This window comes from Heterodontus francisci, chromosome 9 (genome assembly GCF_036365525.1).
Source record: "Heterodontus francisci isolate sHetFra1 chromosome 9, sHetFra1.hap1, whole genome shotgun sequence".
Lineage (NCBI taxonomy): Eukaryota > Metazoa > Chordata > Chondrichthyes > Heterodontiformes > Heterodontidae > Heterodontus > Heterodontus francisci.
The window spans coordinates 92,805,938-92,823,424 of NC_090379.1; the positions used below are offsets into that span (position 1 = coordinate 92,805,938).

At 40.7% G+C, this 17,487-nt stretch overlaps 2 protein-coding genes across 10 annotated transcripts in view; both read left to right on the forward strand.

Annotated features, from left to right (window-relative positions):
* The window catches only part of actn1 (actinin, alpha 1), a 185,772-nt gene extending 172,249 nt beyond the window's left edge, over window positions 1-13,523 (forward strand). For 4 of the 9 annotated variants that reach the window (XM_068039497.1, XM_068039498.1, XM_068039502.1 and 1 more), the window contains exons 18-21: window positions 1,537-1,683; window positions 6,766-6,831; window positions 12,086-12,244; window positions 12,995-13,523. In XM_068039497.1, coding sequence (XP_067895598.1) covers window positions 1,537-1,683; window positions 6,766-6,831; window positions 12,086-12,244; window positions 12,995-13,153 — 531 coding nt within the window. In that variant the 3' untranslated portion in view covers window positions 13,154-13,523. Of the gene's footprint in view, window positions 1-1,536; window positions 1,684-6,309; window positions 6,391-6,765; window positions 6,832-12,085; window positions 12,245-12,994 lie in introns of all 9 variants that reach the window. The other 5 variants (XM_068039495.1, XM_068039494.1, XM_068039499.1 and 2 more) reach the window with 2 other exon arrangements.
* Window positions 1-17,487, forward strand: part of LOC137373916 (serine/arginine-rich splicing factor 5-like) — a 394,211-nt gene that overhangs the window by 255,030 nt on the left and 121,694 nt on the right. The window lies entirely within an intron of this gene.

The following is a 17,487-nucleotide window of genomic DNA, read 5'->3' on the forward strand; positions in this document are numbered from 1 at the left end:
AATAAGGAAGGCAAATGGAATTTTGGCATTTATTGCTAAAGGAATAGAGTATAAAAGTAGGGACGTGTTGCTGCAACTGTACAAGGCATTAGTGAGACAGCACCTGGAGTATTGCGTACAGTTTTGGTCCCGTTACATGAGGAGGGATGTAGTTGCATTGGAGGCAGTTCAGAGGAGGTTCACTAGATTGATTCCAGAGATGAGGGGTTTGTCTTATGAAGAGAGATTGAGCAGTTTAGGCCTTTACTCTCTAGAGTTTAGAAGAATGAGAGGAGATTTAATTGAGGTATATAAGATGATTAAGGGAATTGACGAAGTAGACATAGAGAGGATGTTTCCTCTGTTGGGGAAATCTAGAACAAGAGGACATAGTTTTAGGATAAGGGGTAGCAAATTTAAAACAGAGATGAGGAGAAATTACTTCTCTTAAAGGGTCGTGAGTCTGTGGAATTCACTACTCCAGAGTGCGGTGGTTGTAGGGACATTGAGTAAATTTAAGGAGGAGATAGACAGATTTTTAATTAGTAATGGTTGGAAGGGTTATGGAGAATGGGCAGAAAAGTGGAGTTGAGGCCGAGATGAGATCAGCCATGATCGTATTGAATGGTGGAGCAGGCTCGAGGGGCTGAATTGCCTACTCCTGCTTCTAGTTCTTATATTATGTTCTTATGATATTGATCATGGAATCCACCCAACCTCAAAAAAAACAAGGCTAAATTCTCTACTTAAAAAAAAAAGCCTACATGATAGGTATTTTCCTTTATAATTTACTGTGATATTTTTGCCAGTTATGTATTTTTCAATTCATCAGCAGTAGAGAGAGGGGAAGATAAGTTATGGTCATTTTCTCACTGTTGTTTCTTACCCTGCCAAGCCTCTCATTCTGTATAACAGTCATGGTCCAATACTGACCATTTTTGTAGGTTTAGGATTAATAATTCAATAACCATCCTCCCATCTGATTGGCTTAATTACAGCAATATTAGTTTGCTTCAGTGCCACAGCGCACAAGTTGAAAGCATAGCATATAAAAGTTGGCCATCCCATTGGAGAGCACCAATTTCCTCAACTTGCTGACCATCTAAAGTTATGTCACCTTTTTAAGTGTTATTAACCAGTGAAAATGACAAGCAAGTCAAAATGATCATTGATGGAGCATCTATTTCTATCGCCTTTCATTAGCTGGTTTTAAAACGAGGAAGGATGTTCTTGGAACTGGTGAAGGTGCAATATTGATTCAGCATTCAGGAAGTCTCAGCTACTGAGGAAACTCCTGCTACACCCTCTCCCTCTCCCTCATCATGTTAGCAACCAGGGAAAGCTGCTGATAGAAAAGATATGCTAGCTGTTCCAGTTTAAATGGTTTTCAGTTCTTTTTTTAAGCTTGCTTTTAATCAGTTTTGAAATTACAGATCTGATCGGGAGGCAATGAGAATGGCCTTCAAAAAGCACAGCAAATTGACATGCGAGGAAAAGCTATGAAGAATACATTAGGCAAGTGTTCTGATTGCATTGATTTCCTTCTCTTTGTTTCAGCATATCCGGGTGGGCTGGGAACAGCTGCTCACCACCATTGCCAGGACAATCAATGAAATTGAGAACCAGGTCCTGACCAGAGATGCAAAGGGCATCAGTCAGGAGCAGATGAACGAGTTCCGGGCCTCCTTTAACCACTTTGACAGGGTAAGCTGGCAGATTTAATTTTCTGTCAATGTATGTGTGTTTAGCAATTAAATTTATGCAATTTTCTTGACTAAGGGTAGTTGGCCACAGTATTTTCTTTCAAGAAGCAGGGCATATGTTTAAAAGTTTAAAAAAATTTGCCGCAGTAAGTACACTATATTCAAATTAGAGATATTGCTGCTCTTGAACTTTGAGATCTAATTAATTAGGCAAATGAAACTGTGCAATGCTCAAGATCTATTAACAGTTTTGCTACAAGATAAAGTAGGGTTAAAGGGTTAAAACTAAAGCATACTTGTTCAGTATGCTGTACCCTGCCTTGAATTTCTCCCTTCTATCATGAGGTATAAATACCATGCCATTTCCAGGAACATTAGTTGTTCCATCTCAAATGACCATTCTCCATGTGCGGGTTTAGACTGCAGCATTGACAGCCTACTTGACTGTGGGATGGGTCACATTGACTAAACCTTCACCACACACGGGCTTCCAGTAGGATCCCCTCTATTTCCGCAGATTCGCACACAAATGCAGTAAGCATATGCCTGAAAATATTGCCATTAGTAATTTCTCAGTTATGGTGCGCATGTTAAAAACTCATTGTGATATAGAAACCGTAGGTAAATGTCATCCTTTAGTGCCATGCGTCTTCAGGTCCTATACTATTGTCTTGTTTCTTGCAATGTCCCTTCCCACAAAACTTCAGTTATTTCTAAGTAATTACTTGGTGCTCCCTGCTGGCTCAGTGGGTAAATGCGCAATGATCCTGAGCCACACAAACCAGGAAGGTATGTGATTTGATCCCTGGTCTTCACGGAATTAACTGACTTCAACAGCAGAGTAATTTTCAGCATCTGTGAGCCAGGGAGGGGAAAAATCTGCCAGAGCTGGCTTCTAATTATTATTGAGTAGCTGGATGTAGACTTTTGATTAGGATAGGATCATATTCAGCTGCAGAATCCTTCTCTAACCCACACTCCTGCTTTCCTCCCCTCTCCTGCACTCCCCACATCCTGCCCCCTGTTGAACTGGCTGACAACACTCTGTTCAAGATCACACACAAAGAACTCCATTAAGATGAGATACAAAGGGCTGAATTTTTCCAGAGAGGATCAAGTCCCGCCACTGGAGCGAAAACGGGAGCAGACCCCACTCCGGCAGGTGTTTGGGACCCTGGGGCCTCATTTTGCCGGCAGCAGCTAATTAACTGGCCACCACCAGAGCTGATGTCCAATTGAGGATGGCAGCCTGCCGCTCCCAACGCACCGCCACCCCCAGAGCTGTCGGCCCAATCAGAGGCCCCAATGATTGGTTAGGGGTGGGGGTGTGCTGCTATTGTAGTGCAGCACCTTAGCTGCAGGGGCTACTGTTGCTGCTTGAGGGCCCCTCCGTTGGCCATGGAGCAGCCATTTAGGAGGGTGTTGTCCTTGCACCACCCCCTGCCCCACTCCCCCAACCCAAGAACCCACTGGGAGACCGCCAAAGTTTACCTGGCAATTGCCCCATGTTGCAGCGGGCCCTCCCAACATGGGCAAAATGTCGATGGGGGCAGGATAGTGGCCCTTAATTTGGCCCTTAGGTGGCTCAATTGGCCACCGAGTGGGGAGCAGCACCGCTGAGGTTCCCACCACTCGTAATATTTCATGGCAGAGGGAGGATGTCAGGTTCCCCTCCTAATGCCTTCCTCGCCAATTTACCAGACTTCCTGCCTCCCAGCTGACTTCCAAAGGGCTAGGAAAATTCAGCCAAGGGGACTGTTAGTATCCATGGTATCAAGGAGAGGGGGCCAGAAAACTAAGTGGCGGGAGGGAATTACCTTTTTAAACTAGACTTGATCCTGTGTAGAATAGCATAACAGTCAAAGTATTGAAAACGGTAATTCAGGCTTAGTGTTTAGCTGACATTCATACTGTACTCTTATGGTTGGACTTTATCAGATCTTGATTTGCTGCCAGGCGTCCATTATCCATTAAAAAATAATTAATGAAAGATTGCATCCTGGAATGAGATCGGGTGAACATGAAGTTGATGAATCCCAAAGTATGTATTTTGTGAAAAGGAAACCTGCCTCGGGGAGGGAGGGGAAGGGGGAAATGAATGGAGCCTAGAGACAGGAGTAGGCCTTTCAGCCCCTCAAGCTTGTTCTGCCCACAGCATTATCACCTTTGATATTGCACAGAGATTGTGTTTGTTCATTTAACTCCCACGTGTGAGTGAAAATGGGCTAGTGATCCACAGAGGTAGTAGTACTTTATGACCAGTCGGCCTTCACATGTGCGGTTTGCTGCCTGGATGCTGAATAGGAGTCATGATCTGCTCCCTCAGACATTATTAGCCTGATTGGTGTTCGTTTACAGCCAGCAGCAGCTAAAGTTTGACACTTTAAAAAAAAAAACAATGAATTCAGCTTCCAATTAGTTTAAGAAGGAAAGTTGTGCGGAGTTCAATATCTTTTGTTTTTGTTTTGTTTTACTTTCCCTCCGCTGGTCCCTCAGCTTCACACACCATCTGCGCAGTCAGTATTAAATTCTCTCTCAATTTTCAACTTCTCCAGTGCTCCTACAAAATCTAGAAACTTGCTTTGTAATGGATCATAAACCAAAACTCTCAGCCTACCATTCCACACTTTGTTGATGCATTCATGTGGTATATGAGTCATCTCAGGTTAATGCTGTTCATTCTGCCTGGTCAAGTGCTCTTTCATGTCAACCGAGCACACTTGTATGCTCTGTGTCCATCTCCTCAGAGATGCAGTGCTGCAGAGGAAGGAGTTCATCAGCAACTCATCTGATGTGAGATTTGGAGCAATTTGTGCTTGAACAACTTCCAGTTTGGCAGTGTCGATGTATAATGTCTCGAGAGTTGGGCAGACGCATCAATGGGGAACTGCAGGTTAGGATTCCCAATGTTATTGCATTGCTGATCTCTGGGACTCAGAGACTGGAAGAGAAGGAAAGTCATCACTTCTTGTTCTTAGCAACTGAGTCGGAGCAGCTTTGGCAGACACCAGGAAAGAGGTGTGCAGGTGTTACATGGCCTGAGGATAAAATAAAGGAATGTGTATCATTTTTAAAAATAAAACCAATTCCGCAATGTTTGTGCAATTCTTCTCCTTGTCGAAGTTGGATAATGCATTTCTGTTGCGAGATTATTTCTTAAATATGCATTCAACTCTGTTATTACTGCTAACCCTTTAAGAACCATTATATTTGCTTCATAAATTACCAAGAATGTTAAGATTTAGTTTCTATGTGATGTGCTTAATTTCTTCTTGTTTATTATAGTGCAATTGTTATAGTGTCCAATAAAATGCCTGCTTAAATGTTGCAAGTTGGGAAAAGCAAAATGACGCATTGAGAAATAAAAAAAAAGAATATATTTTTGATGTTGATTGAACACTTGGTTTTAGAGAAGTTTTAAATATGTTTTATTTTGGAACTCTGACTGCACTCGCCTTTCTGTCACTGCACTGCTGTCACTGCATATCCTTACCCTGAGCACTGTGTCACTGCATTAAAGGATGCATCCGCTCTTGGATGTACAGCTTTGTTGAATTCTATTGTGAAATTGTGTTGATATCCTGTTTGTTTTACAGTACTTCTGAATATTAAAAGAAGCTGTTCTATCTAATGTCATGGATTTGACAGGAGACTGACAGGGATGAATATTAACAGTTATTTAGAAGAGGGATATGGGGTGAAGCAAGTCTTGAGCCACAATTTTGAATTCACAATTTTGATTTGGTGTCCTGAAAAGACTGATTTTCTGAATCGATCTGAGGTTGTGGGCTTGCAAAAATGAGATGTCCTATAGCGTGGGGGTTTCAGTTTTTTTAATTTTCCATTTTCTCCCTTTTTGCCTTTTTAAAAAAAAAAAATTATTTAAAGCCTTAACCTTCCCATGTATCAATATTGCAAAAGGTAAATGAGGTCATGGACCTCCTAACTATACCTTTAGCACTCCGTGAATTAGCCAGGACAGTGTAAATGAGCAGGGAAAGGAGCATCGGGCTACTTCCATTTGTCATCTTCTCCATTCCCACATCCCCCTGCCCTACCACCAGCCAGCATGAGCAGCTTGCACCGCAATCGTTTCAAGAAGCAAAGCTGACAACAAAAATACAGCACAACTCTGCCGAATCACCATCGGATCCTTCCACATTGGACCTAGGATGGCAAAATCAGTAGTTATCTGAAGATAATACAGTGAAAATCTTTCAATTTTCTCAGGATTTCAAGTGTTACTTATGGATATCTTGGTTCCTTTTTAAATCTTAACTGAAAGCATTAACCTCTCAGCAAGTTACTCACCAGTTGACTTCTTATGATCAAGAGGGAATGAATTGTTAGTTTTAGTCCCTGTCAGACAAGCTAGTTAAGGATTCAGCTTTCTACTTGTCTGGAAATGAAGCTATATCATTTGGAACCATGATGTTTGAACTGTCGTGATTTATAATTTTATGCACTTTGTTTTCCTCTTTCCACTTGCATGACCTCCTCCCTTCCCCCGTTTTTCCTTTGCATGTACACCTTCCAACTATTCACTCTTTCCCCATCCTTGCCTCACCCAACAACTTGCTGTCTCCGTCACCATGCATGGCGTACCACGTGGCATTGCCTAACCCAGGACCATTCTGGCACCCTTGGAGCAGAGGAATTCAAAGCCTGCCTCATCAGTTTGGGGTACGATATTGGAAATGACGCACAGGTATTAACAGCTAGTATGTGATGTGAAATATGCCCAGTCCGGTACATTGAATTAACTAAACTTGTGTTTTTTTTTCTCTTTTTTTTATCTGTCTTGATCTATTGTCTCTGTTTGTGATGGATTCTCTTTTGTAATTTGTCTTCCTATTCAACTAATGATTTTCTCCATGAATCCTGCTTGTGACTTTTGAACCATTCTATCTGCTTTTCGTCTATTTTGATCTCTCTTGTGTTTATTTTTCTGCTTTGCTTCATTGTTGACACATTTTTCCATTTGGCTGGTCTTGCACTTTGCTGTCTCATTCTCCTTTTTTGTCGTGATTACTTTTCACCCTGTTTTTGTCCTGTTGGTGTCTCCTTCCTCCTCTCTCTGTAGAAGAGGACTGGAATGATGGACAGTGATGATTTCAAAGCTTGCCTTATCTCCATGGGTTACAATCTGGTATGGTGACTTCCCATTCCTTCTATTTTCAATTTATTAATGTCTGGTTCTGAAGCTGGGTGATGAACGTAAGAGATCCATGTTAACTGGCGTTCATTGTAGAACAACATGTGTGCAGTTTAGTGATTTGCTTTATCCAGATACTGAAGTGTCCCACAGTACTTTTGTTGAAAAATTGTGAAGTGATCTGTCTAGACCTTCATGTTTTCCATTTTAAAAGAGTGACTGGTTAAGGTGCTCACACTAATTCTGTGGGTTACCCGTGAATTTCTACAAACTGTGAAGTCATAGTGAAGAATGGAGGTCTATGACGTGAAAAAACACACTCCTCCACTGCAAAAATCTCAAGTACTTTGTAACAAAAACTGCAAGATAGACTTTTTAATAAATTGTTTCTTCAGTTTGCGTCATGTAACTTGCAACAATATAAAGGGTCGTATAAATTTGGAATTCTCATCCCCCAAAAGTGGTTAGCACTGCAGCCTCACAGCTCCAGCGACCCGGGTTCAATTCTGGGTACTGCCTGTGCGGAGTTTGCAAGTTCTCCCTGTGTCTGCGTGGGTTTTCGCCGGGTTCTCCGGTTTCCTCCCACCACCAAAGACTTGCAGGTGATAGGTAAATTGGCCATCATAAATTGCCCCTAGTATAAGTAGGTGGTAGGGGAATATAGAGACAGGTGGGGATATGGTAGGAATATGGGATGAGGATTAGTATAAATGGGTGGTTGATGGTTGGCACAGACTTGGTGGGCCGAAGGGCCTGTTTCAGTGCTGTATCTCTAAATAAATAAATAAATAAATAAAAGACTATGGATTCTAAGAGAATCGAAGCTTTCAAGGCTAAGAGATAGATTTATGTTGTGTAAGGCTATTAAGTGATCAGGCCCAAAGGTGGGAAAATAGAGTTAAGGTGGAAATCAACCATGATCTAATTGATTGGTGGAGCAGGCCTCAGGGACTAAATGGCCTCTAACTGTTCTTGTGTTATTATGTACACATGGGGCAACTACAGGGCACTGCAGCTTTTGGATGAAGCAATCTGCACAAAATTGTACCGTCTGTAAAGTTTAAATGTTCAATATTGTTTGTGTATTTTTTTAAATCTTTTGAGATGATGTTCAGGACCTCAGTAACTGGAGATTGAAAAAGTAAAATAGAATAAATGTAACCACCATAAAAAGGCAATTAGATTCTCGGGAAAAAAAGACGTTATATTGAAGCAGTTTCTTTTCAATTTTAATGAGGTGATATCCTCGTTGCCGTCCACAAGTTAAGATATTTGGCAGGAAATTAGATTTTTTTTTACGCAGTGAGTTGCTATGATCTGCAATACAATGCCTGAAAGGGTGCTGAAAGCAGATTTAATGGTAACTTTTAAAAGGGAATTAGATAAACACTTAAAAAGGAGTAAATGGCAGGACTATGGAGAAAGAGCAGGGACGTTGGGGCTAATTGGATAGCTCTTTCAAAGAGCCAGTACAGATACAATGGCTGAAGGGCCTCCTACTGTGCTGTATGATTCTATAATGTTTGTTGGGCCTGTAGCATTGGAACAAAGAGTGATTAAACTATCACCTTTCTGTTAACTCTAGACTTATGGATCTGGATTTGATTTAAATTTGGGTTCTAGAGTTGAAAGGACAGTGTGCCAATTGAGTGCGCCATCCATTCCCCCATTCTGTGTGTTTCCTTAGTAACAGTTAATTTACTAAATGATCTCTCCACATTCATGAATTCTCAGTAATGGATCTGTGTCTTGCATATGGAATGATTTCAGAACAATTTTTGGGACTCAAGGGTGATTTTGCAATGAAGGCTCCGGCCACAGTTTCTTGCTCCGCGAGATTGCAGAATGGCGAAATGGGTGTGGAGGCCTGTTCTTCAGATTTGTTGTGCTCCTAATATTCTCAAAGGTCTTGCAAAATTTACCCTATAATTGCAAGTAACGAGTACATTGCTTATTGTGATGAGCTGTTGAAGGAAATGGTACGCTATTTAAAAGATGGGGACGTTTGATGGTTTACTTATTGAATCCAGTCTCCCATCCAACACTTAGAACTGGAACAAAAACAGAAAATCCTGGAAATACTCAGCAGGTCAGGCAGCATCTGTGGAGAGAGAAACAGAGTTAATGTTTCAGAACTGCATGTTGTTGCAAGATCCTACTTGTAATATTGCAGCTGATGATGTTTGTGGATGGGGACAGGATAGCGCATCATCATATTTACACTCAGAGACTGGACTGAATGATATCCTGTTACAGTATAGTTTATTCTCCACTAATAGGTGAAGGAGTGTAATGCTTGCACAGAGAGAGAATTTCCAGAGCTCAGTACTAGGGACGATGATGTGTCATAGGTTGAGGGGGATGGGGTGGGAGGGGGAATGGTATTGAACAATTATTTGCAAAAGCATTCTGTTACAGGGCACAGATTAATTGGAGGGAATACATGACTGCATAAAACTTGGGCTTATTTAGTAAATTAATAGTTAAAATAATATACACAAGGAGGAACTGTATGGTGAGCTGGATGGCAAACTGCCCTTTCACCCCTGGGACCTGGGGTTCAATTCAAACTGAAACCAATCAGATGGAATTTTTTTTGTTTAATTCTTATAATACCCAACCAATGTTTTCTTTCCCCTTTTATTTCACACACTTGTTTTGGAGACTGTATTTCATTCCCCATACGTAGTTAAAAAGCAAATCTATAAAGCCAGGAGACTATAGGTAACCACCTAGCGACTTTTTATTTGTTAATCCTGCACTTTCACCTGACAGGTAAGCAATGTTAATCCTTTGCTGTGTAATTAATACAATACTGAGAGTTAACTAGCCAAGTTGAAGCAAATGGGTAACAGTAACTGAGAACAACAGTAATGAAGACAAACCACTTTCTGGAGCCCCGCTGCTCTCTGCTCGAGCCATACCCAAATTGAACTCCTATAAATATGACCAGCATCTCAGTTCTCAGATATCAAATTCTGCTACCTTGGCTCAGCAGGTTGAGGCCATTCACAGCTAATCTATACAGTCTGGGCTTTGATCCCCCAGTCTCTGCTAATCTCAGCCGGGGTGACAATAGGGGGCTACGCCCAACTTCAGTATCTCTGGGTCAGGAAGGTGGAAATTAGCTCAGGCTTCTCTCTTGATCACTGTTTGAAGTCCAGGTAAGCACAGGTTTAGACTTGGCTACAGTTGCCCTCTCCCTGAGGTGGAATACCTTGCTGACACTTGGTGCTGTGGCATGTATCGGAATAATTGCCAGTGTTCCAGAGGGTGACTAACAACTGTGGAACTTTACCCAAATGACCTTTTGGGCCAAGAGTTAGAAACTGGGGGAAAGACTGCTGGAATTCCAGCCTGAGAGATATTTCTGTAAACTGTTTATACTACTGATCAGTTAGCCAGTTAAGGTGAAACCTCAGGTAAAACCCTGAATATGCAAAGGCTACATAGAGAAGTTTAGATGCGTTTGTTGAAGACGGAGTTAGTGCTATTTGCCCCTTAATTCGGGGCATAACTGAAGCATTGTGCACTTTGCGTCCAACAGGCTCAGTTCCTGTCCTGCCTCAATGGTGGGATGCAGGTTTGATTTTCTCCACTCACACTTTGCTGACTTGCCAGTGTCAGATATACACTGCTATAGGGAGGTCAGTAATGTTTAGTTTACCTTTATTTTAACAATATCTACAAGAGTCCTGTAGCTCTGTAAATAAGATTCTGTATGTCAGTAGCTATCAACACAGTTCCCCACACCATCCTCCCCCAAAACCCCTCCTCTTCCTCATAAATGTTGCCTCTTGGTGACATCTTCCATAGATAGTGAATCAGCTTCCACATGACGACATGCAGCTTTACCTCTTCATCACTTTTCACGAACCCTCACTGTCTCTGTAATCAGGTGGTTTGTCCAACATTCAGTCTTCGATAACCTGTAACTTCCTTCAATTCAACACTGGGAAGATTATCCTTGGCCCTCATTACAAACTCTGGGCCCACACCACCGACTCCATCCCTTTATCTGCTCTGTCTCAGGTTGAACAAAACAGTTTGCAACCTCAGTTTCCTATTTGACCTGGACGGGAGCTTCCAGTTCCATATTCTACCCATCAGAAGACTCCCTACTTCCTCCATCGCCCACCTCTGCCCCTAAGTCATACTTGCCAGAGTCAGCTATTTCATTTCTCTCCTGGCTGGCTTCTAATTGCACCTTACAAAAACTAAAGTTCACGCAGAATTCTGCGGTCACTATATTGTCCTGCACTCGCCCATTACCATCCACCTTGCTGACTTACTTTCATTCCTAGTAAACTGATACCTCAAATTTAAAATTCCAATCCTGGTGTTTGAATCTCTCCATGGCCTGACTCTTCCCTATATGTAACCACTTCCAACCCTGGAACTGCTCCTCTCTAAATACTTAATTCCTCTGACTTTGGCCTCTTGTCTGATCTTTTCCCACTGTGCTATTAGCTGCCTCAGCCCTATACTCTGAAATTCTCTCCCGAAATCCTCCCCCTCTTCACTTCCTTCTCTTTCTTACAAGAATTCCCTTAAAAATCCTGAATTGCTGGATGTCAAATGCCAAGTAATTGGGGAATGTTTTATGTTCGAATAAGGATTTATGTCTGCTTAGATGTCGAGTTCTGCATAATGGCATGATAGGATATAAAGGAAAGAATAGAGTATGAAATTCCATTAGTACCTTTTCACATTTTCAGCACATCCCCCAAAAAATTACAGCTAACTAATTCCCTTTGAAGTGTAGGCAAAAGTGGGAGTCAGTGGTAATGAATGGCCAGTTCATCTATTCTGGTGGTGTAGTTGAGGGATGAGTATTGGCTAGAGAGCCAGGAAAAATCCCTGGTCAACTTTGGGAGGGGAAAATAAATGCTGTTGAGTCTTAAATGTATGTCTGCACACCAGACGGGTCTTTGGTTTTACATCTCCTGCAAACGTTGGTGTGTGCGAGGATACAGCACTCCCTCATTTCTGCACCAAAGTGTCAACCTGGATTATGTGCTCAATACTTCCACAAGAAATTTGGTGCATAGAATTCTGATTTGGGTTTGCATAACCTTGACAATACTAAGTTTCGCTGCTGTAAATGGCAGTGATATAAGTTTACACACTACCCTTCACCAGACTGAACATGGGCAGTAATGTGGGAAAGTGCACACTGTTTTTGACTCTGACGAGGCATTGGTACATGACGAGGCATTGGTACAATTGCTGTGGTTGATGATTTCAGAGCGAAGCAGAGTTTGGACGCATCATGAACATCGTTGACCCCAACAACATGGGTGTCGTAACCTTCCAGGCCTTCCTGGACTTCATGTCTCGGGAAACCACAGACACAGACACTGCTGACCAGGTCATGGCCTCGTTTAAAGTTCTAGCTGGTGACAAGGTGGGTTCTTCAATTTAATACAAATATGTTAAAGAGTCTGACTTCTGTTCCATTCATTTGATGTAGTTCATCACTTCACAAAGGGCAGCAATTGACATTTATATCATTGGCCTGTGACCTGCAAAGTGAGGCTGCAGTTTTGTCAGCTTTGATGGGATGTGGGGGGTGGGCAGTTGTGGTGATAAAAATATAAAAATTTCCATTTAGATTTAGACCCTTGTATTCTATTTCTACCATTTTGACAGACTGAAATATTTAGGAGGTAAAATTGGATGTGGCCAGGGACACAGAAAATGCACTTTTGCATCAGGTGCCTGTTATATTCTTCATTCAATATTCAGTTCCATTCATTTCAATAGAACTGAATATTACGCGATTCATATAATGGTTGACCATTGTGATTTCCCCTGTTGTGTCCCCAAACATGTCCAATTTCACCACTTTACTCTGTCGAAGTTTGTATTTTTTTTAAAAGTTTTCCAGTTGGTCTTCAGAACAATATTTTCACTGCAGTATTCTACTTATACTATTTCTCAATGTTTATTTTTTTTTAAAAAGAGGATGAGAACTGTGCATGTAACAGGGAAGCCCAATTTGACTTACATTTTGTACAAATTCGCATTCACTTTGTAACATTGGAGTAATGTAACTGTTTTAATGGAATTGTCTGAAATTGGGGAAACTCCAGTTCACATTTTAACTGGAGGAAACTGCTGGGACTGAAGACATCTATTTTCCTCCATCTTGCAGAACTACATCACAGCTGAAGAACTGCGTCGTGAATTACCCCCAGACCAGGCAGAATACTGCATCGCAAGAATGGCGCCCTACACAGGGCCAGATGGCGTTCCGGGCTCCCTGGACTACATGTCCTTCTCCACAGCGCTGTATGGCGAAAGTGACCTCTAACTCTGCATCTTTTGTATGCAAACCAGTGTCTGCTCACCTCTATTTGGCTTTAAACTAAAGAAATTACTGAATGTCTGCTTGAGCTGGCAAGTGCAGTTTACAGAAGAAATATTTTTTCTTCAGGCGACTTTAAAACATATTTTATTATAGAAATAGGTATTTTTCTCAAAACGTTCCAAAAAGAATCAAAATGCACCATTTACTTTTGTTGTGATATCTGTAGTTAAGCACAATGTTGCATTCCATGATTTTCTACTCATGTACACATATTATGTATATGAAAAAAGGCCACATTGTAAGTCACTGTTGCACAAAATTGAGCAAGTTCACTCATTACACTGCATAATAAAGGATTTATTTTATAAATATGTTATATATTTTCAGACTTTTTTTTAAAAAATGTCGTGCCTTGTATGTGATGGGTTCCATTGTTTTGATATTTAATTTCTTTTTGAAAAGAAAACTTCCACAATCTCAATATAAACATTTGATGTGCAGTTTCAAATGTTGCAGTTAAAATATTCAGATGGGAAAAGGCAGTAATAAGATTGCATTACTGACTTTCAAACCTTTTATTTCAGCTGTTGTTTGAGGAGTTTCTCACCTTTGTTCTTGATGTCTGGAATGCCCAACCGCTGTGGCCTGGGACTACCTGTACCCCAAACCCTCCAGGAGCACTGGAAATCCAGTCCTCAAAGTCATGGCAGCCTTATTCGTTGGATTTGTTTGAATTTTGTGAGCCCAGAGGTTTACATAGATCTGTTATTAGTGCTGTTGTCTCATTGGTGGATAAATCCTAAATTGGAACACCAAGGTCTGTTAATATCAGCAGCTTGCGGTATACACATGTATTAGATGAACAAATTAATGGGAATCTTGCTTTAACATGAATATGTGCCTCCCCTTGTCCCAAAGTTTCATAGTATTCCTTTGTATGGCCTGCAGAAAAACAGAAAAGCCTTGACATCCCTGCTTAGTGGTTAAGTATCAAGTTACTGAAGATTGGAATAGTATAGTTGAGGGGAGATGAAATGGAACATATCAGGTCCTTTTGAACTGTATGCAAAAGCACAAATATTTTCATTACTTTTTATGCACCTGTGTAACATTGTACGCAAAAGAAATGACACTTCCAAGTTGCAAACCTATTTCTTGAGGGGGATAAAAAATTTCCGCAAATTATATTTTATTTTCTCCCCCAGCTCTCATAACTTTTTTCACCAGAAGCGCAAGTTTGTCCCGTTATTTATTTAATTTCAGGCTTTCAGTGTTTGAACAAACCTATATTCAATCGAAAATGCATCCAAAATAGGTGTTGCTTTGGAATGAGTTCTCATGCTGGGCCAACTGTGCATTAATGTCAAGAACAAATTTGTGTGGTGTTTGTAAAGTTTCAGTAGGAGCAGACTCTATACATATCCAAAAGGAGGGAATGTTAAGCAACTCTAGCCATAGTTGCCTATGCTGTGCCACACCATACTAGATTACTAGGTGTTAAAATGTAAAAAGGTTAAGAGTAGTGATGCTGGATCATCATTCAAAATGGTATCAAATTAGCCCTGGAGAGTATTCCACTTAGCACGAAGCTTGACTGGGCCCTCCCTGCTGAAATATATTTGACATCAGTAACCAAACTGGTTGCCCAGTTGTGAGGGACTTCACATGCCAGAAGGTTTGGTTCAGACCAACACTTGACCCTTTTATGCCATCCAAATTTCTAGCTGCACGTAAACTTTTTATCTGGCATATTTGAAAACTAACTCAAATTTTTGAACTGAAGTACTTTGTATGTTTTGAGGGTCAAGGGAAGTAGAAACTGTCAAGTTGCATCTATTCTTTTCATTTGGAAAGACAGCAAGGAAAATTTTAACTGCAGCATATTTATACGTAAAGTAACTATATGTATTGGTAACTCATTCTTTAAACTTACAAATAAAGATAACGTATTTGCAAATGATCTGTGTATAGTTATGTTAAGTAGTGAGTTTATTTAAAAGTTGGGTTGGCTGTACTCCTGGACATTGGCACTGTAGTATCAATAGTTGCGTTGTATATTGCGCAGAGGTTTTTAAACTCTCCAATGTGGAGTAACCTTGTGTGATTACTGACATACTCCCAGACTCCCACAAATATTGACGCATTCACAGAGCCCAACACGCTCCTGAAAACTCTCTGCCCTAATTCTAAAAGTTAGTGTCATCTACCCAAGGGAAGCTATATTATTGCAGAGGATTTTCAAATTAATATATATAGCAATGAAAATAATTTTCTAATTTAATAAATACAGGCAATTTGAGGATGATGGCTAGAGATCTGGTGATGCCCAGGATTCCAATCTGATACGCTCTCCCTTTGACACCAACCAGAGTTCAAAAGTGAAAAAGGAAAGCGTTTTATGGCAAATATGTAAAGATATATATGGAGTATTCTTCTCCCCGCTGCCCCCTCACAAGTACATTCTGTGCTGTTCTGGAAAATTATGCCTTCTGTGCATGGTTCCTTAAGCAGAGACACAAAAATAATGTATCTATATAGATTTGAATGATTGCTACATTGTGTGCTGGTTCATGGAATTTGAGGTAAGGGCTTTTCAGCTTCAACATTAACACAAGGGAGCAGAAAATCATTCAGAAATGGCAACTAAAATGCAGTTTCACACTAAAAAGAAAATGATGCCATAGTTTCTGACTGGAATTTATAGAATTTTCTTTCTAAAATGTATTCCACATTGAAAGGTGGCTTACTTTTGAAATTATAGGATATCTTCCTGCAAAAGTAGTGTCGGTCTCATTTTTTGCTGTCTTTCGTGATGTGAAATGACTCGCTCTCTCTCTCTGGTGGAATTCATGCCTCGAAAGACAAACTTTTGACAACACGATGGACCTAATCTTGGAAAAATACCGGCGTGTTAACAACATACACCGTTAATAATGCTCAAATCGACTAGCAAATTCAGGGGAATGAGAGTTTCATTGTGAGATTTGAATCTCCAGAACTTACTCCATTGTTTGCTTTCTATAAACTGCATCTCATCGCCAACCTCCCTGTTACTTTTTTAAAACTTGCTGGATTTTCACATTAATTGCCAAGTAAACTGAATGTCAAATTTGGTCATTAACAGTGTAAGTGTAATATTGCCCATTCCTTTGGTGTATGAACTATTGCAAGATTCACTGCAATACAAGTAATATCTGAAGCAATATCTGGGTATTTATTGTAACTTAAACTGGAACATATATATTTCTGTTACGACCAGGTGAGAAAGGTGTCTAGGGGTCTTTTACTGTCTTCACCTGGTCTTATTGTAACAGGGTTTAATTTTAAACACACTGTGTTTTGAGCTCCCCCTTGGTGAATCCTTGTTCACCACTTTCCACTTACAAGGCAAAGAAATGAGCACACCAGGTTTTCTTTGGTTTAAAGAAGAAAAGTGAAATTTATTGAATTTACTTAAACTCTAATTTTGTTAACGCCTATGGATATACGACGGCTTATGCTAGCATGCACATGCGATACGCCCATGCAAATAGGGACAGAAAAGAGAAAACAAAATAAAGTAGAGGTTTGAGGCAGTCTCTGAAGGGGGTTTCTTGTTGCTGTTTGAGTTTCCAGCTTGCCGTAGTCTTTGATTGTAGACAGCTCGCTCTTTTCATTGGGGCCCAGTATTCTTCTTAAACCTTGTTCATATAGGAGACTTTTCTCTCTTTGAGTTCACGTGTCATCAATGGGTCTTCCGTTCTGTGAGAAAGAGATGGGAGCAGACAGGAGAGAGGTGATCTCAGTTCAAAATTCTGTAGCCAGTTCAAATTCAAAAAAAAAAGCCAGCTAGCCATGTGACTAAACTGGTTTGACCACTTCTTCTGTGTATTGGGGAAGCAAGGAATGGGTCCCTTGTTCCAACACTGTCTGCTAGCATGCTAATGTCTTTCCAGTCTTATTATTATTATGTTCAGTCAGGGGCCTGGCAATTCCTTGTGATAGGCCCTCTTCCAAGCCACAATTTTAAGTTTTAATGCTCATGTGGTGAAATAATGTGTGCCTCAGTCTTGGCAGGTGAAGGGGCTTGCCTGACACCTCCACATCCAAGGGAATGAAATGCAATTTGGAAAAAGTAAAGCACATTTCAATACAGGGTTTGAGAGAAATATATAAGATACAGAAAGAAAAACCATGCATTTCTTTCATTAATTTCCATTCATTCACTAATCTTAAAGTTTATTAAAAATGGTCTTTTCTGGGTGCTAGGGCTGCTTTAATTTCCCCTTTTTTTTCTCAGGAGAGTTAGTAGTGGGCGGGTCTATCCTGAACTCTTGGAGTCATGCAAAGTCTTTTGA